Raw genomic sequence first — 21408 nt, 5'->3', positions numbered from 1 at the left:
GAACCCGAAACCTCACGGTTCTTAGATTCGTAACCACTGAGCCACGAGAGGAACTCCCCAGGTTTGACTGTTCTATTCGTTCCTTTATCTACTGTGCCTGACACATAATTGGTGCTCAATAAATAGTTATTGAATGAATAAATGAATTCATGAATGAAGAAATGCTTTACGCAAATTAGAACACATCCTTCTTTGTTTTTTATTTTTTATTTATTTATGTATTTTATTTTTTTGCTTTTTAGCACTGCACTTTTGGCACATGAAAGTCCCAGGCTAGGGGTCTAATTGGAGCTGTAGCCACCAGCCTACACCACAGCCACAGGCAGGCCAAATCCAAGCTGTGTCTGAGAGCAGCTTACACCAGCCTACACCACAGCTCAGGGCAATGCCGGATCCTTAACCCACTGAGCGAGGCCAGGGATCAAACCCTCAACCTCATGGTTCCTAGTCAGATTCGTTTCTGCTGCGCCACAAGGGGAACTCCCAGCATCCTTCTTTGAGAAACCTTTGGTGATGTTATTAACTATATCCTTCCCTTTCCACAGTTTACAGCGCATTGAAAGGCAAAACTTTTTTTGTTTTTTTAGGGCCACACCTGCAGCATATGAAAGTTCCCAGGAGTCAAATCGGAGCTGCAGCTGCCAGCTTACACCACAGCTTATGGCAACTGTGGATCCTTAACCCATTGAGGGAGGCCAGGAATCCAACTCACATCCTCATGGATGCTAGTCAGGTTTGTTTCCACTGGCCACAGTGGGAACTCCTTAAGGCAAAACTTTGATGGTTTTACTGGTGCTGTTACATTATGATGCTGATAGGGTTGGAGTAGGCACAGGTGGTGGTAGAAGTCCCAAGAGGGGATCACAGATAGAGGGAAACCTGGGAGATGCTGGGAGACCACCGTAAGTTCTAGAAAGACATCAGAACAAGGCAGGCTTGCTTGACTAGTGGAGGGGCGAAAATTGCCTCAGGTCGTTGGGTGGGGGATGGGATGAGGCCTGCATTCAGATTCAGATCAAGGGCAAGAGTTTGAAGAAGGCATCTTACCAGGATATTAAGGAGGAGCCGCGACTCCCAGAAAGGAAGAGGCGGGTGTTTCCGACCCCCACACCCTTTCAATGATACAACTGTGGCCCACGGGATCTTCAGAGCAGAGCTTCTTTGTCTGCCCGCTGTATTTCTCACAAGTGTCCTAAAAAATCTGTTTCTTGCCCAACACTTTGTCTCTCACTGAATTCCTTCTGCACAGAGGCATAAAGGGTGACACAGGGTGAGTAATTCTAATTTAAAACAGTGGGCTCAAGTCCCAGTCTGGGTTTTGGCTGGGTTCGAGTCCCAGCACATGGGTTCAAGTCCCAATCTGTGTTCTGGCCCGGTTCAGGCCATGAGTGCTGTCGGTTTCAATACCGTATTTCACCACAGCCTAATACCATTTAATGCTCCTAATCTGTTCTGAAAGAAGATGAGCATTTTTTGTTGTTTTTGGTTTGTTTGTTTTTGTCTTTTTGCCTTTTCTAGGGCTGCTCCCGCGGCACATGGAGGTTCCCAGGCTAGGGGTCGAATTGGAGCTGTAGCCAACGGCCTACACCAGAGACACAGCAACACGGAATCCGAGCCACATCTGCAACCTACACCACAGCTCATGGCAACACCGGATCCTTAACCCACTGAGCAAGGCCAGGGATCGAACCCGCAACCTCATGGTTCCTAGTCAGATTTGTTAACCACTGTGCCATGACGGGAACTCCAAGAAATGTTTTCTTCATAACTGTCAACGGCTCTTTAACCATCTCTTTTCCCTGATAAAATAAATCTAATGAGTCTAATTTCTTTGTTCTCCCAGAGTTCCCCTCACACACATTCAGAAGGTTTATTCCAGCAATAAAATTCTATTCTTCCACACATCTCTTCTTCCTTCACTACAACCACACCCCTTGATTTTAGGAGTTCAAGTTTTCAGTGTCTTACTGTAGCCAATATATAATGTATACATTCCCAGGAAGTCCATAGAGTCATGCTTTTTACATGAAGAAGAAATTCCAAACAGTATAAAAAACCTTTATACTTTAATAGGATGCTCAAGATGAAACAGGAACAGATTTCTTAATTTCCAAAGCTTGAACCATATTCTAAGGTTGATGAGAGAGCGCTGGAAATGCTGCACTTAAAAAAATATGGCCTGGGAGTGCCCATTGTGGTGCAGTGGAAAGGAATCTGACTAGGAATCGTGAGGGTGCGGGTTCGACCCCTGGCCTTGCTCAGTGGGTTAAGGATCCAGTGTCACTGTGAGCTGTGGTGTAGGTCACAGATGTGGCTCGGATCTGGCATTGCTGTGGCTGTGACATAGGCCAGCAGCTACGACATAGGCCAGCGGCTACAGCTCCGATTCAACCCCTAGCTTGGGAAGCTCCATATGCCATGGGTGGGGCCCTAAAAAGACAAAAACAAAAAACAAAAAAAAATACGGCCTGGAAATTTCAGAATGATTTTAAGCATCAAATGGGGTGAATGGCAGCTTCCAACCTCTTCTGTTTCACTGTGTCCCCAGTAGCCTGAGCTCATCCTGCCCTTTTTGAAGGACTTCTCTGATGGCCACTTTCCTCTCCATCATGTGACTCAGAAGATTAAAAACTTTGCCTTCTTGGAGGTCCCATTGTGGCCCAGAGGAAATGAATCCGACTACTATCTGTGAGGATGTGGGTTCAATCCCTGGCCTCACTCAAGTGGGTTAAGGATCTGGCGTTGCCATGGGCTGTGATGTAGGTCACAGATGCTGCTGGGCTCCCAAGTGGCTATGGCTGTGGTGTAGGCCTGCAGCTGTAGCTCTGATTTGACCCCTAATCTGGGAATCTCCATATGCTGTTGGTACAGCCCTAAAAAGCAACATACATAAATAAATAATAAAAACAAAAAGCTCTGTCTTCCTTAAAGTCCATCAGGAGTCTCTGAATGTAGCTCATGCTGGGTAAGGAAGTGCCCACAAATGATTTGAGCTGTCACTGGTGTAAGATTCCTTGTAGGAGTATTTTTGGTCTTTAAGGAACTGTTTTTAAGCAGCAATTCAGCTTGCTTTTGGGTTTCTAAAGGATTTTTAGGAATCAGGGTTGTCAAGAGACTGTGATAGCAGCTGAAGCTTCTGACTTGATGTCAATGACTTCCAAGAAGTGTTTGTCAAGTGAGACTGTGGTAGGAGGCGAAAGAGAGGCATTATTCCAGCCCCTAAAGAGGCCTGCCTTCTGGCAGGGAAGCTTAAGCTAACATCTTTAAAACAGAGAGAGGCCAAAAAATGCAAATTTGGTGGTACCAATGAGAAGTATAAGAACAGATCAGAGAAAAGAGAGAAATGGGGTCCGCATACATCAGGGACGGTCTCAGGGGAAGAGGCAGTATTTTAGACTGAACTTTAGGGGTGAAGGGGCTGAAGGTTGCCAGGGGAGGAAGGCGGGGTCTGTGGTCCAGAGCAATGTCTGCGGCAAAAACATCGACCTCTTTCCTGAGAAATTCTAAATGGAGGAGAAAGATCTGCAGCCTCCAGCCTTTTCCTCTCTTCCTCCAAGATGCCTGGGTGTCTGGCCCCCATGGGGTTCTGGAAGCACCCCAAGCCTGAGGCCTGTCGAGAGAGACATTGTTGTCTATCCCCAAATAGCAGTGAGCAGTCTCTTGATATTTCCATGATATTTTGAAGAAAAGAAATGAGCACACGTCAGATTCAAATAGATCCCTCAAGAAGGATAATTTTAGTTGGCTGTTGGGGGCTGGAAGCCTGTCTGGGCACGTACAAGCACACAGCTATCAGTTACCTTTGGTTACTGAAGAGGAGCAGGTGTCTAAACAAAGCTCCCACTAGCCAAACTGATTTAAACTGACACGGCCCTCCTCCCCAGCCCCAGGGATTAGTGAGCGCACAGCAGGCCCAAGATCGCCTTCTTTCCAGATGGCTTCTGAGGACACCTGTACTTAATTAACTGTCACAGGCCATGGCTACATCTCAGCCTGACATTGTGTCTCAGCAGGAACGCGAAGTTATAATAGCACCACACAGCTGAGCTTCGGACCTGGAGAAAGTGACTCCAGGCTCTGTGCTCCGGGCTCAGTGACTTATAGAACGATGACAGGGTCTCTCTGGGCTCCCGCTTAACTCTCAGTAAGTTAGGCAAAGGTGCGACTTACTGTTCTTTCTTAGTTTTGTGCTCTTCGTTTTTTCATTGGTCAAAACCTGTTCACCGAGCATTGACTCTGTGCAAAGCTCTCTGCCGAATATTTGAGGGGAAAGGGGAAACAAAGGTAAATGAGGCAACGTGTGTCTTCAGTTTAAGATCTCCTGTGGTCGCTCCGTAGGGCAGCGTAAGTCTGAGGCCGTGAGAGAGGAACAGGAGACGCCAAGGGGAGGCAGGCGGTGGGTGACTCATTGTGAGGGCAAGTTTCTGGGATGACTCTAAGTATCTTTTGACGTGTGTTTGGCAGAACACACAAGATTCGGATTGGGAAGAGAACGGTTCCACTGTAACAGAAGCATTTAAACAAAGATACAAGACTCTGCAAATGCATAGCGTGCTTGGAAAAGGATCAGAAGCTCAGTGTGGTTGGAGGGGATATAATGCACAATATGTTTTCAAAGGTTGGTTGAAGCTAGATGATGGGGCCGTTGAAGGCCAGGCTAAGGAGATATTTTTTCTATATGCAAAGAATAGTTACTTAAGGTTTTGAGCTGGGGGATACAGCATGCAAATATCCATGTAAAATACAGCATGTAAATAAATATATGTAAGTATGTACACATTCGTATGTGAAGGATAACAGAATGTCACCCCCCAAAATGCCACTTTGGCATATGGATGATTTTGAAGAGAAAGACAATGAAGGCGTTCCCATTGTGACTCAGCCGATTAAGAGCCTGGATCGTTGCCATGAGGATGTGGGTTCGACCCCCGGCCTCAGCCCCCCTCAGTGGGTTAAGGATCTGGTATTGCTGTGAGTGTCAATGTAGGTTGCAGCCAAGGCTCAGATCTGGCACTGCTGTAGCGGAGGCCAGCAGATCCAGCTCTGATTCAACTCTTAGCCTAGGAACCTCCATATGCTGCAGGTGTGGCCCTAAAAAGCAGACATGAGAAATGCTCCCAGCCTCCCCCTAGTTGTCAGTCTAGTTTGCATAACTCCATTCAATCAACCTGAAGTGGGTGGAGAAAAAATAATTTTTCCCTCCCCTGCACCTACTACCAGGAATGGGAATGATGGACTGGAGATAAATAGGCCAGTTAGGACCAACAATCACTATATTCCTAGAGGGAGCTGATGGAGGTCTGGTCCAGAGAGAGTGAGAATGGCTGAAAAAGAGGCCGATTCAGTGTGTGGGCCAAGGTGCAGAGACGGATAGAGGATGGCTGCAAGCCTAGCTTGAGTCAATGTCTGCGTGTCATCTCCCACCACACTTGCCATGAACATCCCCTCTCTTGGATAGGACCTCAACCTGTTCACAGATAGAGAAACAAACCTACAGACCTTCTAGAACTTCAAGAGACCACACTTAGCTATGAGTAGACTAGGGACTGGTCCAAGATCTGACTTCAAATCCAGTAACTGTGGGGATAAAGATAGTTTCCAATGAGGAAGAGGAGACCTAGAAAGGAAACGCAGGGGGTGGGGCGCAGGGAGCACACTTGATCTTCAGCTGCCTGGTGGCCATCAGGGCAGCGATCATCTAAGACTGGCTGGAAATGCTTATCTGACGCGCCCTCACAGGGTTCAACAGGGGTGATGGATGCTACTTCAGATGTTTGTGACCCCTTGAGGTGCTCTTTTGTTTATTTTTATTCATTTGTTTGTTTGGAAAGTTAACTATTGGAGAAATGTTACTTTCCATCCCGGTGGATCTTCCAAATCAAAGACAAGAAGAAGGAAAAAATTCTCAGAGATCTAATCTCTTCGAGAAAACTTCGACAGAGTGTTGAGGCAAACACGACAGGAAATCCTTGAAGAGAGCTATAACGTCCACAGTTATTTGTCTTTTAATGGGGAGACCAGGCCCTTTGGCATAGGATGAGGTCCATTTATTTCAATTTCATCTACTAAGACCCTCATTTACATAAGCATTTGCCTTTGGCCAGTTATAGTGGATTATACTCTCCTGAATCCCATCTTAGAGCATCGTCTTTGCCAAAGATTCTGAGGAGGGGGGACTTCACTTGTGATCTTGGGGAGGTCTATAGACGGGGTCACCCAGAACACATCTCTGCCCTGGGCAGCCCGCATGTCTTGGCTCAGGAACAGAAGAGGCAGCAGCCTTTGGACCAAAGAGCTTATTGGAGTATAACCGGAAGTGAAACATTTTGATGGAATTCATGCTGAAGAGTTTCAGACTCCAGAGTTCCTGCTGTGGTGCAGTGAGCTAAAAAACCTGCATCATCTCTGTGGAGGTGCAGCTCCGTGCAGTGGGTTAAGGATACCATATTGCCGCAGCTATGGGGCAGGTCACAGCTGTGGACCAGATTCGATCCCTGGCCTGGGAATTTCCATATGCTGCAGGTGCGGCCAAAAAAAAAAAGTTTCAGATCCTCTGAGAGTAAAGCTAATGCATCATGTACTTCCAGAGCAATTATTGCTTTTTACTGGTTGAAAACTTCGAAACGATTCAGATCCTTGGAATTAGTGATCTTCCCCACCATCTAGATAACGAACAATTTAGGTAATAACATTTGCTTTAACTGCTTCTAAAAGGCCTTTGGAAAATACATTCTTGAAATGACCAAAAAAAAAAAAAGTATAAAGCAAATCTCGGCCCAGATGTGGGCATTTTGCTAAGTTCATTCCCAGTTACAAGTTAGCAGTGTGTTGATCCAGTTGACACTGAAGACCACTTACACCTGCAAAGGAGAAGCCAGAGCCTAGGATTTCGGAGGAATCGTGAACATGTGCGTATTTGCCAGTGTGTGTGTTTGAAGCTGGCCTCAACTTACAGAAGAAAACTTGCGTCAATTTTCCATGTCAGGAAATTATCATTATCCCCAAAGAGTTTTTGATTCCTCTACCATATGATCAGCTTATAGTCGGAGAAAGATGAAAACACTATCTGAAAGGAAAAATGTGCTTAGGAAATTCACTACCCCTCTTGCTGATTTTTAGGTAGTTTCCACAAAGCTGACATGGGTTTGTTTGTTTTTTTTTTTTTCTTTTCTTTGTGGCTGTTTCTCTTACAAAAGAAATGAATAGCTATCTAACCAAGAGGATGTTTTAAGAAGTTTGAGTTTAACCTTTGCGTTTGGTCCTAAAACTAAGGATTCTCAAGATCCCAACTTCCAAGCAAGAAGAAATGAACCATAACATTCTTTGTAAACATATCCCCTCGCCACAACGAGGAGTTTTGGTGATTACAGCTAGCCGTGATGCAAGTTCTCAAGAGGCCAGGTCAGTGTGGCATTAGGAGTGGAAAGCACAGACTCTCTCAGAGTCCCAGACACCCTCTCTGCCCTAGGCTTCCATCTGGATCATTCCCAGCCCGTGGCGTCTCACGTGGAACCTTGTCTAACTCTGCCAGCTCCCGCAGGTCCTACATTCGGTGGAAACTTCTCCTCCGCACGTTACTTCCCATTCTCCACATTGGGCGACACTGCTGACATGCAATACTCCAGACTTCCAGAGTCACTGCCGGTAATTCACTATCCTTCGTGGCAGGGGTCCGTGAACCACTCTACAGATGCTCTGAGTCCCAAGGCTTGAATGGCATGTTCTGAAAATCCCTTATGGAGCAGTGGCAGAGCCCAGGGCAGATGAGAGAGCCCCAGTGCAGATGGATCACCCCCCTCCCCATACAAACTCAGGAAGTGAAAATGTGGCCTCAGGCTCTGTGGCAGGGGAGAACTTGTAGTCGGGCTAAATATAGCGACCCGCACTGGAGGACAGCCAGTGCCCAGGGTGCCAGCCTCACAGGAGCATTCTAGGATCCTTAATGGCCACAGGTGGGCTGCATAGTTCTTGTAAAGCTCGCCTAAAAATAAACCTTCAATGAGTCTAGCTCCCAGGGTCTGTGGTGTTATCATTTTAAAAATCAGGATGAAAAGAAGTAGCAGGGAGAAGGAAGAAGAGATGGTTATTCTTGGGAAATCAGAGGAGGCACAGTCTATGAGTTGCAGGGGAGTAATACTGAAAGTTGATTTTTTTTCTTCTCCGTTTTAAAAAATGTCTTACAGATGATGATTGCATGAGCTCTTTCCCGTCACTCCTGGTTTTGTAAAAGCCTGAGAAATGGATGTGTCAATCTGGACTCCTCACCGCGGGGGGGGCTCTGAGGATAAGTCCTGCCTCACCTCCAGAGCTGTGGTGTGCAGTCTGGGGTGCCAGCCTCACACAAGCGGAAGCGAGCCCGCTGACAGGCCAGCAAGGGGCCTTCTCCACTCCCCAGGGAGCCCCACCTCCTTGGGTGCAGTGGGGGTGGGGATGAACGAGGGCTTTGGAGTCAGATAGATGAGGAGTGTGAATCAGCCTTTCACTCTACTGCCGTTTCCATATGCAAGCCTTGGGTTATTTTTTTCAACCTCCCGAAATATAACACCCATCTTTCAGACTCTGTGAGATGGGATAAGGGAATGGTGCAGGGTGGTTTCCAAGGGGCCTTGGATGGATGTGATACCGTAGGTTCACATTGAGGGATCCTGGCTTCGCATCTAAGTAATCGCCTTAAATAATGGGAGGGATCACAGCTGGCTTTTCGTGCAGCTAAGACCCTTTGTTAAAGGACCCACTGTAGAGCACAGGGAGATCTGCTCAGGACTCTGTAGTGATGGATACTGGAAAGGAATCTGAAACGGAGTGGATATTTGTGTAGGCAGAACTGATTCACTCTGCTGTGCACCTGAAACTAACACAAACTTGTAAGTCAACTATATTCCCATAAAACTAAAATTAAAAAATCCTCATGATTGGGTATTGGGTATGGAGTACTGGGGACAGTGTTAGTTTTACAGTGGTGGTTCCATAGGATAACTCCCAGGAAATAACGTTTGATGGACACCGGAAGCAAAGAGGGAAGGTGCTCTTGTAAATTGAAGCGTGTATTTCAGAGATTCTCTGATTTTTTAAATTTGACTCCCAACCTACAGTCAAATGAATTTCCTTCCTTGCTAGAAGGTGAGTGAATTATGAGGGCTCAGCTCTGCCTAACTGGCTCCTTGCTTCTATGTTTGCCATTGGGGGTCTTTCATATTTTCAGACACATTTTCCCCTTCCTCAAAAACCGAAGCCATCTCAGCACCTCTGTCGTTCCTGTCTCCCCCATCTAGCGACTGTCTAGTGTTCCATGAACCCTTAGTCTCTTAACATTGGACACATGTCGAACCATTTTCTGCTGAGGGATTTCTCCAGAGACATAGCCTACAAGTTAAGTTTCCCAATTCATCAAAGCCACTCTCTCCTCTCAAACTCCTTCATTTAAATATAATCCTCAATCCATAAACAGCTTCTTCGGTCATGAGTTGGCCCCTTTTTTGTTGGACTCTTTTGTTTCTATCTAAGTCTCCTCCTTTTGATAGGGATGGAGTAGGCACAGGTGGTTGTAGAAGGCCCAATAGGGAATCATAGAGAAAGAGGGAAACCTGGGATGTTGGGAAACCACTGTCAGTTCCAGAAAGCCATCAGAACAAGGCAGCCTTGCTTAACTAGTGGAGGTGCAAGCATTAATTGGGTGGGGATGGGATGAGGCCTGCATTCAGATTCAGCCCAAGGGTAAGAGTTGGAGGACTGCCTTTCAGCTGATTTGAATACAGACCTCACCAGATACTAAGGAGGAGCTACTTTTCCCGGAAAGGAGGAGGCGGGCCTTTCCAGCCCCCACTCCCCTTGGATGATAAAACTGTGGCCCACCAGATCCTAGGGCAGAAGCTTCTCTGCCTGTCTGTGTGCATGTCTTCTAAGTGTCCTATCCTATCAGGTCTGTTTCTTGCCTAGTCACTCTGTGTCGCTGAATTCCTTCTGCGTGGAGGCATAAAGAACCTGAGCCTTGGTGAGTCCAGACAACAGGGTGAGTAAGTCAAATTTAAAACCATGGATTTAAGTCCCAGTCTGGCTTTAGGTTGGTTTTGAGTCCCAGCACCTGGGTTCAAGTCCCAGTCTGGGTTTTGGCTGGGTTTAAGTCCAGTGCGTGGGTTCAAGTCCCAATCTGGCCTTGGCTGGGTTCGTGTCCCCCCACGTGGGTTCAAGTCCCAGTCTGCGTTCTGGCTGGGTTCGTGTCCCGCCACGTGGGTTCAAGTCCCAGTCTGCGTTCTGGCTGGGTTCAGGCTGGTACTGCTGTCAGTTTCACGTTGTGTCTTCTTCCTATAAAGTCTTTTTAAAAGAAATTGTACTCGGACACTTCTAGCTTTTCTGAGGTTGGGGGCTGGGGGGTAGATTTCTGTGGCTTGAATTTTGTTTATGCGCTTTTAAAATTCTAATTATAACTCTCTGGGGAGTTGCTCCACACAAGGCTATATAAAAGAAGAGCTGGACGGGTGGCCTGACACGCTGGCGGGGATTAAACAGACATGTCACTTCGGGGCTGGGTGCAGCTGCTGCAGCTAATGCCCCAACAAATGACCCTGGGACAAAGGTTTGCTGTGAGAACGTTGTCATGTTTTGCTGGGTACTAAGAAGGAGACTTGGTTCAAGGAGCGAGATGGCAACACCATTGATTCCATTGGTGCTGGCCGCGTCTCGCAGCTGATGGAGGGGCGTCAAGGAGTCCCCTGAAATCAGGTCCCTACCTCGTTCTCTGAAAGCAGTCCAAAGCCTTTCCTTCCATCATTAAAAGGTCAAGTGTGGAATCTAAATGTCCTTGCTAAAGCCTCCGTGTGTCACTTTATATGATGGTCACCAACAGGGCAGGGGACTATCATGGACACAGCCTGAAGCCGTACAAGTCTCCTTAGAAGGAAAACTTTGGTGAAGGGAGTTTATGTATACGTGTTGTCCCGGGGCTGGCCCAGTGAGGAAAACATAGGTCTTCTCAAGGATATCCACTGAAGAGTCTCAGGGCAGCTGCTGCCCACCTCCCATCTCCCCTGCTTTACCTTCGAGCCTTACAATCCACCGTGAATGCCCGCCCTTTGGGCTAAGAATTGTCTCTTTGCCTGAGTGCCTAGTTTTGGTTGCTCTTTGCAAATGTAGGAGCCCGTGGGGAAGGCAAGGAGAACACCTGTTTGCTTACATCTTTGCTTCTCAAAGTTCAGCCCATGGGCCAGCAACATCAGCATCACCTGGGGTTGATGTTGATAAGACATGAAACAGTGGTGAATCTGAATTCGAGTCTGGACCTGAACAAGGTCCACACATGACATAGATGCGTTTGAAAACTGAAGAAGCACAGATTCAGAGCTTAATGTAGACGGCTGTTCCTGGGGATTTGCATGCTGGAAAGACAATAGACCACTGCTGCAAGTTGAAGGACATGAGGACACAAGAATCTGTACCTTGTTCAGGAGCTCCTTGCCATCTGCGTAATGGCCTGGAATATTCAGGTTCAACCTTTCTGCTCTGGTATATTGTTTTAATAGTTACCTATTTTAACTTAGGAACCTCTTTTTTAGTTTTCCTGATTCTTTCTCCCTCCCGCCAAAATCCTCTTCTAGTTCCTCCTAATTCTGCCCTTCCTCCTGCTTCTTCTCTCCACTAAAACTTCTGGAAAAAATTCACCTTCGTAATCGTCCCCTTAATAATAGAGATCAAAACAAAGCACAATTACATTTTAAGGGAAACTTTGTTATCATTTAAATACTTAAAATACCAGGGAGTTAGTTCCCCTTGTGGCTCAGCTAGTTAGGAACCTGACTAGTAACTATGAGGATGTGGGTTCGATCCCTGGCCTCACTCAGTGGGTTAAGGATCCGGTGTTACCATGAGCTGTGGTGTAGGTCGTAGACACGCCATGGATTCTGCGTTGCTGTGCTGTGGGCGCGCAGCTACAGCTGCAATTCGACCCCTTGCTGGGAACTTCTATATGTTAGTGTGGACCTAAAAAATATATATATATATATAATACCAACAAGACTCCATATTTATATGGTTTACCAGAGACCTATGAGACAGGAAGGAGCAGTGACAAATAATCTATTTTGAAATTGTTGTTGTGGGGAGTTCCCATCGTGGCACAGTGGAAACAAATCCCACTAAGAACCATGAGGTTGCGGGTTCCATCCCTGTCCTCACTCAGTGGGTTGAGGATCTGGCGTTGCTGTGGCTGTGGTGTAGGCCAGCAGCAACCGCTCTGATTAGACCCTTAGCCTGGGAACCTCCATATGCCACAGGTGTGGCCCTAAAAAGACAAAAGAAAAAAAAATTGTTGCTCTGGCCAAATTATGTCCCCTATAAGTGGGGGCTAACCCCAAAGAAGATATTTTCCCTGTTTGCACTTACAGTGAAGGGGGTGAAATGAAATTTCATTCATTAAAAGGATTCTGCTTGAGCAATTTAATAGTTAATAATTCAATGAAAGGTTTCTATGTTAGCAGTTTAATAGTCACCTACATGCCCTTCTTTTAAATGAAAAGTGAAATGCTTTGAAGATTTATGTTTACTAAATGAAAGGGGAAGTAAGTGCTTAAAATACACTATAATTGCAGGAACAAGAATCATTTTTAGGTGATTGAAGTTTTCGATTCAAGATTGAAGTTTTGCTCCTTTAAATCCTTTTGGGAAAATGTCAGAAAAGTGTAAAGGGAAAGAGAGCAGTATTAAGAACTGAACCACTTAGGGGAAAGAGATAAATGAGTCTGATTAACACATACACACATATATACATAATACACTATATATTAAATAAACAACATGGACCTACTGTATAGCACAGAGAACTATTTTCAACATCTTGTAATAACCTCTATTGGAAAAGACTTGAAAAAAATATATGTATATAAAACTAAATCACTTGGCTGTATACCTGAAACTACCACAGCATTGTAAATCAACTATACGTCAGTAAGTTGTTTGTTTTAGAAGACGTAAAAATTTAAAAATATATAACAGGGATAAAGAATTAAACCATTTAGGAGTTCCCGTCGTGGCTCAGTGGTTAACGAATCCGACTAGGAACCATGAGGTTGCGGGTTCGATCCCTGGCCTTGCTCAGTGGGTTAAGGATCTGGTGTTGCCGTGAGCTGTGGTGTGGGTCACAGACTCGGCTCGGATCCCACGTTGCTGTGGCTCTGGTGTAGGCCGGTGGCTACAGCTCCTATTCGACCGCTCGCCTGGGAACCTCCATATGCCGTGGGAGCAGCCCAAGAAATGACAAAAAAAAAAAAAAAAGAATTGAACCATTTAAACTTGATGAGACAGTACTGAATTATACCTGAATCATGTAATGGTTTGGTTTTTAATATACTATACATGAGGAATTGGGTAATAATGCTTAAATTTGGCTTCTTTAATAAAGAGCTAAACGTACTTTTATAGGTGGGAGGAAAAATGAATCTCATCTGCCCTCTAAAGCAGCAGAGCCTCCTAACAAATGTGGTATGACTGCCACCTGGTGGCAGTGTATCCTCATTACAGGAGTCCTGCCCAGGGGATGTGAAAGAGAGGGGTGCAGCAAAAACCCAGAATTCAGGGCTCTTCTGCAAACAACCACCAGGTGACTAGAGTAGTTAGATCTTCTATCAGATCAACTCTTACAGCTCCTTTTTTAAGGCCTATTTTAAGAACAATATCTTTACTGATGCAGTTGCAAAGGGAGTTAAAAAAGGACACTTGGTTTTCACTCTTAGGGAGTTTTTTATCCCATGCAGGCTCCAAATGGACAAATAACATACATGATACACATGAATATATATTATGTTATTATTGTATGATATAATTATATTCATGAAAATCTCTAAGACCTCTCCTGTTGATTAATTTCCACCCTAAGGGGGACAAACGTTTTGGAATTTTAGCTAAGCTGCTCCATCCCCTCCGTGCTCCTCTACCCCCACCCCTACATTATTATGGGTGATTTGAAGGCTGACCCATTTTCATAACCTGGTTCTACCCTGGAGCCTCCAGGGAAGCGGGAGTATCTCAGAAATATCCCAGCTGGACAGCTGGTTAAATAAGTTTCGCTCTTTGCACCTATTGGTTAGTACAGTGATCTTTTCAAATGAACTCAGACCAAGAAGACCAAAAGGATTCAAACAAGGCCAACAATATCTAAAGTTGTGTAACCTGACATGGCTTCATTCTGTTAGCCGCTAATTTTGCAAACTTAAAAACAAAAGCTGGTGTGTTGGAGGTTTTATTTCAGTTCATGCTTTCACTCTTCAGCAGTCAGTGCCAAGACGATAAGCACGACCTTCCCCTACAGATGGTGCCACCCTTCATCAGTGCCAACAGCATCTGTCACCCTAACCCTCCAATGCAGATGTTTGCCTCTTTTTGAGACTTGGTGTCTTAAAATGGTAGAGTGCTGAATTAAAGGCTTTGCAGATGGGAGCATAATATCACTTAATCTGTTTGCATCACTTGATAAAAGTCATACTGCAGTTTGAGGAAATTAGGAGACACATTCAACAAAGCACTCCTCTTAAACCACACGTACATGGGCTTTGTTAAAATTAGTACACACAGCGCTCTGTCTGAAGGCATGTTGATCACATGAGATAAGAGGTGTGTTGTTGAAAGCAGTGGTCCCCAGCTTCCACACAAAGCATCGTGGGTACAATGCCTGGCCAGGACAGCTTCAGCAACACTGCACAATTGTTTCCCAAGAGTCATCATAACTCCAAGTTAAAAGGAATCTTAAAAGCAATTTCCTCCACATAGAAGTATCTTTTTATCAGTAGCTGCAAAGGCAGGGTAAAGGAAGGGGTGAGAGCAATCTAAACCCCAAGGATAGAATTGAGAAACAAGGATAAACCCTATGAGAAGTCAGCGTGCTTTTATTATCACCAGACACCAGCAATTCCAAACAAGCTCAGGGATAAGCCGCCCCACCCCCACTGCCCTGCTTTCGATGCTCTCTGGCCTCTGGCTTAATATTATGGGACTAAGGGCACATTCCTTTCTAATTTTTTAAAAAAGGGTTTTCTGGAGTTCCCATTATGGTGCAGAGGAAAAGAATCTGACTAGGACCCATGAGGTTTCAGGTTTGATCCATGGCCTCATTCCGCGGGTTAGGGATCTGGTTTTGCCCTGAGCTGTGGTGCAGGTCCCAGAGGCGGCTTGGGTCCTGCATTGCTGTGGCGGCTGTAGCTCCGATTAGACCCCTAGCTTGGGAACCTCCATATGCCGCAGGTGTGGCCATAAAAAGCAAAAATAAAAATGGGTTTTCTGCTTCATATGCCTACTTATCAAAGTGATAGTTCATCTCTTAGAAGGTACACAAACAATATAGAGAAGCACTTAAGAAGTTGTCCCTTATTTCATTATTCACAGCTGCTTCCAGCCTAACTTGGGCCAAATTTCCCGTTTCCTTCGCTTAAATGTTTCTTGAAAAGATGGAGATGATTTGTATAGTTATTCTAAAGACCCTTGGAAAATGACACTTTTAAAGGCTATGTAAAAACCACTCTGTGGCTGTGCCATACCGTTCTTAACTATTCTGTTACTGCTGGGCGTGTAGGCTATTTCCAGCCTATCCCTCTTAAAAGATGAAGATGACTGTATTATTGTTGTATTTGTCTCTTTGGGTTATCTTGGTCTCTCTGGTTATTATGTTAATCGGAAGCCCTAGAACTGGAATTACTGTGTCAAAGATGACGCAGGTCTTACAAAAACCTTAGAAATGAAAAACAAACTGCCAAATGGCTAGCTTTCATACTCAGCACAGTGTATGAAATCGCAGAAGTCATCACAACATTGGAAATCCACTATACTTCAAGAAAACTTTTTTTTTTTTTTTTTTTTGGAGTTCCCGTCGCAGCGCAGTGGTTAACGAATCCGACTAGGAACCATGAGGTTGTGGGTTCGGTCCCTGCCCTTGCTCAGTGGGTTAACGATCCGGCGTTGCCGTGAGCTGTGGTGTAGGTTGCAGACGAGGCTCGGATCCTGCGTTGCTGTGGCTCTGGCATAGACTGGTGGCTACAGCTCCGATTCAACCCCTAGCCTGGGAACCTCCATATGCCGTGGGAGCGGCCCAAGAAATGCCAAAAAAAAAAAAAAAAAAAAAAAACACTTTAAAATGTGAAAAAAAGAACAGTGTATGAAAATGCTGATTCCACCTGTCCTCACTGACACTGTGAGCATGATCAGGTGGTTGGGTTTTGGGGATAGGGAGAAGAAAATTTGGTTTATTTTCATTTTTGCTATGATGATCAGCAAAAAGGCTACCCCACTGCTAATATGAGGTTTACTTCTTTGAATACTAGTGGGATGTTGTGTTTGCATTTCTCATTTATGAGTCTTTTTTTCAAGTCCTGTACCCATGTAGATGGTCACCCCTTTGAACTTAGTTACTGAAAACCACATGAAGAAGCATGAGTTTTTATAGGGCTGCGTGCCTGGCAACTGTCACATTGAAAAGCTCTCTACTGACCAATCCTGCCTCGCTGAGGCACACACACTAAAGCATCCTTTGTTTTCCAGGGACTGTCAGACCCTTACACACAACCATCACAGTCACCTCTGAGGCTTTTCTTCCCACATTTATCAACGTGTTTCACCCTCCAGGTTGGACACAGTCTAGTCTAGTTCATTGCCGTCCACTAGAGTGGTGGATGAAAAGTGACAAAAGTCAAGCTATGGTCTCCCTCGGAGCTGGGGGGCAGGGCTGTGACCCGTGTTCCCGTGTTGGTACTGGTGCCATTTCTTTCTGTTCATGTTACCTTGTGTCCTTAATATTTTTTCCCCCTAAACAATCTCATGGATGTCTCACAGTAAGGAAGAGAGCTAGCCATGCCCTGTTTCTTTTCAGATGACTCTTCTCAAGTCAGGTCTCTGACTCTGTGCCCAAAGGATTGGTGTGAAGACTCTCAAGGCAGATCCTTACCTTCCTGGGAAGTGTGGCAGATCCGCTAGTGATCCGCAAAACTCCCCTGCTCTCTCTTCCTGGCACACTGCCGCCTGACACTTCCAGGTTCTGTTAGGTTGGGTAGAAGGCGATGATAAGTTGTCTTTAGCGGAATGCGAGCGCTCTGAAGATTTATATTTATTCAATGAAAGTGGGAGTAAATGATAAAATACAATTGCAGGAAGAATCATTTTTGGGTATAAAATTGGGAAGTTTTTGTTTTTTAGGGCTGCACCTGTGACATATGGACATTCCCAGGCTGACCCGCTCTCTGCTGTGTCCACGTTCAGCCCCTCCCTGGCCAGGATTGGCCTCTGTTGCAAGTGGACACTGTGCTTCTCTCCAAACCAACAGTAGCCAAAAGAATTTTAAATATTGATGTACAGTCAGTTCCATGTGTGTTATCAGAGCTTCGTCTCCCCGAGGCTATCTCCAGACCCTCAGGAATTTCTCCCTGGCAATCAGAGTAAGCCAGGGTCTCCCAAATCACTGACAATGGAGGTCATAGGGAAAGACTGTAAGAACAGCTAGAAGAACTCCAGGGGCAGACCGACCTCTCCTCTTGGAACAGCTCTGCTCTGCTGTCTTAGTGTCCTAGAAGGCAACCTCCTCAAATGTCACCCCCACGGGAGTCAACCTGAGGCTCTTACTCAAAGGCAGGTGCTGGTTCAGAAGCACTGGGATGAACCACAATTTGGATGCTGCCGGTCCTCAGACAGCACTGCGAGAAGCAAGACAGGGCCCAGTGGTAAACCCTGAGTGAGTGAGGGGCAGAGAGAGAGAGGAAGGTTCTCTCCTGCAGGTACACAGAGAAGGCAGGAAGCATCATATGACCTTTGTTCGTTTATTGCTGTGCTTTGTCTGATTCCCCGGGATTCAGAGTGATGGCAATTTCCCTTTGGAAACTCTCTACAGCTGGCATTGTCTACACAGGCATCTGGACACAAAACAACGCCAGTTGTGAGAAAGCCCAGGACAGGAAGCAGAATTCGGAGACTAACCTGCCTTGTTAGCTGGGCTTTCCCTACCTTCTTCTTAATTAATCCTTCCTCCAGGAGGAATTGCTGACTGTCTCTGAATCATGCTCAACCTGATATAGTGGAAAGCTTGGATGATGGAAGCAGGTCTCAGAATTGAATTCTGCCTTCACAGGGTAATAGATACAACAGCTAGATTTTTCAGTAAGCTCTCCTTATTGGGAATCGGTACTCTAGCACATCTCTTGCCTTCTAGACTGATTCCCAAACAGCAGAAGTGAAATGTCGCTGAGCATCTGAAACAAGTGTCACAAAGTCCAGGCACTAGAAAGAGCTAAAAACCAGACTTCAGAATGGAAGCTTAGCCGTTCCAGTGGTTTGCTTCCCTAACAGCAAGGTTCCTGATCCCGTGTTCCCCGTGGTGGCGTGTGAGACGCAAGGTGGGGGTGATGGATTTCATCCTCCGCAAACCAGAGGCAGAGAACCCTGAGGTGAACCTGTGGTTTCTTTTTTTTTTTCCCCCACGAGGCGAGTCTGGCTTCACGGTCACTCCCAGGTGGAGCAGTTTCACCTTGACTTCCTCTGCCAGAAACTGCCTGGTGCGTGAGGCTGTGTGGGTGTCCTCAGAGGGACGTACCCAGGTCTGCCTGCTTCCTGACTGATACGACTCTCCTGGCTGTGCCTCGGGGCCAGGGTGCTGAGCGACAGTGGGAGGAGTAACCAAGTTTCACTTCCTTGCTGGCTGGAGGCTCAGAGCCGCGGCTTCTCCCTCCCGGCAGAGGGGAGCGTGCCTGGAGCCGCCGAGCCCTCTCCCTCTTAACCCAGCACCTGGAGGGGCTTAGCGGACGCGAGGGGTGCGAATGGGCAGGGCCGAATCTCCAGAAGGGGAGATGAGCACCCAGGACCCTTTGGATCTGTGGAGCAGGTTGGATGGAGAAGCTGAGCCGCTCCAGGACTTGGGGTAAGAGGGCAGGACCCCTTCTCAAAAGTGCTTCTTGGGGGAACCTCAACGCCCCCCCCCCCGCTCCCACCCGAGTGCTCGCTTGGGTGATGATGACGGTCAGCACCCCTTTGCTCCCTGACACCCCAATCTTCTGTCCTTTGCACCTGACTCATCCAGGTCTGTTGGGGGCCAGTGCCATTCCGGAAGCATCTGTTATCTTTCCAGATGTGAAAACAAGGAGGTGGATAGAATGGGACCAAAATCAAAGGGGGGACATGCGTTGCCATGGGGACAGAATCCGGCTGTAGGTGGTGTACCTGGCTTTCCCAGCTGTTAATCTGGTGTGGGAATAAATGTGCTGTGGTTCTGGGCTCCAAACTACAGAGCATAAAGACTGTCATACTTGCGGGTAAGATAGAAAGCCTAGAGCCTGCTGCAAGGGACAGGGACTTTTTCAAAAGAGAAAGAATGAGGAAGTGTCTGTGGAAGCGGCCCATGTGTATTTCTTTGTCCTGATGCTGCGTTTGTGAGCTCTAGTGTGTGTGCAAGTCTGTAAGGGCAATTTTGAGCCTTTTAAATATTAACAAGTCAGGAAGGCAATAAACATTATGCCCCAAGCAGATTTTATGTCCTGGTAGGTGGAGTCATCCTAGCCTTGTCTTTAAGAAGGGACCAGATGAGACAACTTATCCAAGTAGGTCACACAAGAAGCAAGAATTACACAAGAGTGGAGTAGGGGATTTCCTAGAGAAACTGACCTTTTTGCCCTGAAACACTGGGAGCAGCCTGGAGAGGCTGGTTTTGACACCTGTGATTCCGGAGAGGCAAGACCTGCACCTGCTGTCTTATTAAACAGTGCTCATCTTCACAGCCACCCAAAGACATAGGCGCTACTCGCATTTCCATCTCTCAAAGGAAGAAAACGAGCACCAGAGGGATTGACTATCTGGCGTACAGCCGTATGTCAATTACACTGTCAAGTTGGGATTGCAACCTGCCCAGGTCTATGTCCTTAACCAGAGAAAAACTGCAATAGTGATGGGATCTCTTTGCAGAGGAGTTACCGCTGTGGCGCAGTGCGTTAAGAATCAGACTGCAGTGGCTGGGGTTGCTGTGAAGGTTTAAGTTTGATCCCCAGCCGCTGGCACAGTGTGTTAAAGGATGTGGCATTGCCACAGCTGAGGCATAGGTTGCTGGGATTCGATCCCTAGCCTAGGAACGTCAGTATGCCACAGGTGCAGCCATTTAAAAAAAAAAAAAATTACCAGAGGTTACGTCTTTCTGGGTTGTATTATTGTAAGAGTTCTAAGTCCCATCTTTAGATTTTAAACTTGAGGTCTCAGAATTGAATTCTGCCTTCACAGGGTAATAGATACAACAGCTAGATTTTTCAGTAAGCTCTCCTTATTGGGAATCGGTACTCTAGCACATCTCTTGCCTTCTAGACTGATTCCCAAACAGCAGAAGTGAAATGTCGCTGAGCATCTGAAACAAGTGTCACAAAGTCCAGGCACTAAAGCTGGGCCCTTGGGGCTCTCACATAGAGCCATATTAAGTTACTGAATATCATTCTCTGTGTTTGGTTAGAGGCCCCAAAAGAGAAGAGAGACAAAGGAAATACTCGGCTCTGGTCCTTTAACTCAATAATCCTTAGCCTAGGCTTTGTGTTTGAGGACCCTTGGCACTCACTTGGATGACAAAAATGAGCTAAATGCTGTTGCTTCTCCCCACTAAAGTACCCTTAGCAGGAATGGCCCCAGGTAAAATCCACAAGGAAGCAGAACTGTGGTGTTCCTGTTGTGGTCTCGTGGATTCAGAACCCAGCTAGTCTCCATGGAGAGTGGGCTTCAATCCCTGGCCTTGCTCAGTGTTTAAAGGAACTGGTGTTGCCACAATCTGTGGTGTGGTTTGGAGCTGCACCTCTGATTTGACCCTTGGCCTGGGAACTACCAAATGCTGAAGGAGTGGCCCTAAGGAAAAAAAAAAAAAAAAAAGTGTCTTCCCTCCATGTGCAAAGATAAACATTCAGTACAACCCAGAAACAGCCCCCAGAAGGTGCTTTTATGCCCAGACATCTCGATTTCAGAAGGCCTAGAAATGTCTTAAACATTTGAGGACAGTTCTGTAACAACAGCAGTTTCCCTACAGTTGTCTAGGGAAATTGCTGTACACTTGTGGTTCTTGCCCTTGGCCATGCACTAAAATTACCCAAGGAGTTAAAATTCCTGCCCAGGCCACACACCAGGAAAATGACATCAGTATCTTGGGGGTGAGAATTTTCTTCTTAAACTTCACAAGTGATTCCAGATCAAGAGCAAGACTCACTGTGTAGAATATAAATCCATGAGAAGCCCTGAGTAATTGTGGCCTTATTTTTCATTTGTTGAGTATGTAGCTCATTCTTAAAGCCATTAATAAATGTTGACATTTGTTTGGGAGCATTTACTTCAACAATTTTATTGAGGTATATTTTATAGATCATAGAGCCCACTTGTTTGCAGAGTACAATTCAGTAATTTGTAATGACTTTAAAGAACAGTACAACCGTC

At 46.0% G+C, this 21408-nt stretch overlaps 1 protein-coding gene across 1 annotated transcript in view; it reads left to right on the top strand.

Annotated features, from left to right (window-relative positions):
* Positions 18533–21408, top strand: part of DAPP1 (dual adaptor of phosphotyrosine and 3-phosphoinositides 1) — a 56354-nt gene continuing 53478 nt past the window's right edge. Inside the window, exon 1 of the mRNA XM_013979010.2 lies at positions 18533–18877. Within this exon, the coding sequence (XP_013834464.2) occupies positions 18777–18877 (101 nt within the window). The 5' untranslated portion in view covers positions 18533–18776. The remainder of the gene's footprint in view (positions 18878–21408) is intronic.

Source organism: Sus scrofa, chromosome 8, assembly GCF_000003025.6.
Source record: "Sus scrofa isolate TJ Tabasco breed Duroc chromosome 8, Sscrofa11.1, whole genome shotgun sequence".
NCBI classification, from domain to species: Eukaryota; Metazoa; Chordata; class Mammalia; order Artiodactyla; family Suidae; genus Sus; species Sus scrofa.
The sequence above is the reverse complement of the archived record's forward strand: the minus strand, read 5'-3'. Positions and strand labels throughout refer to the sequence as shown.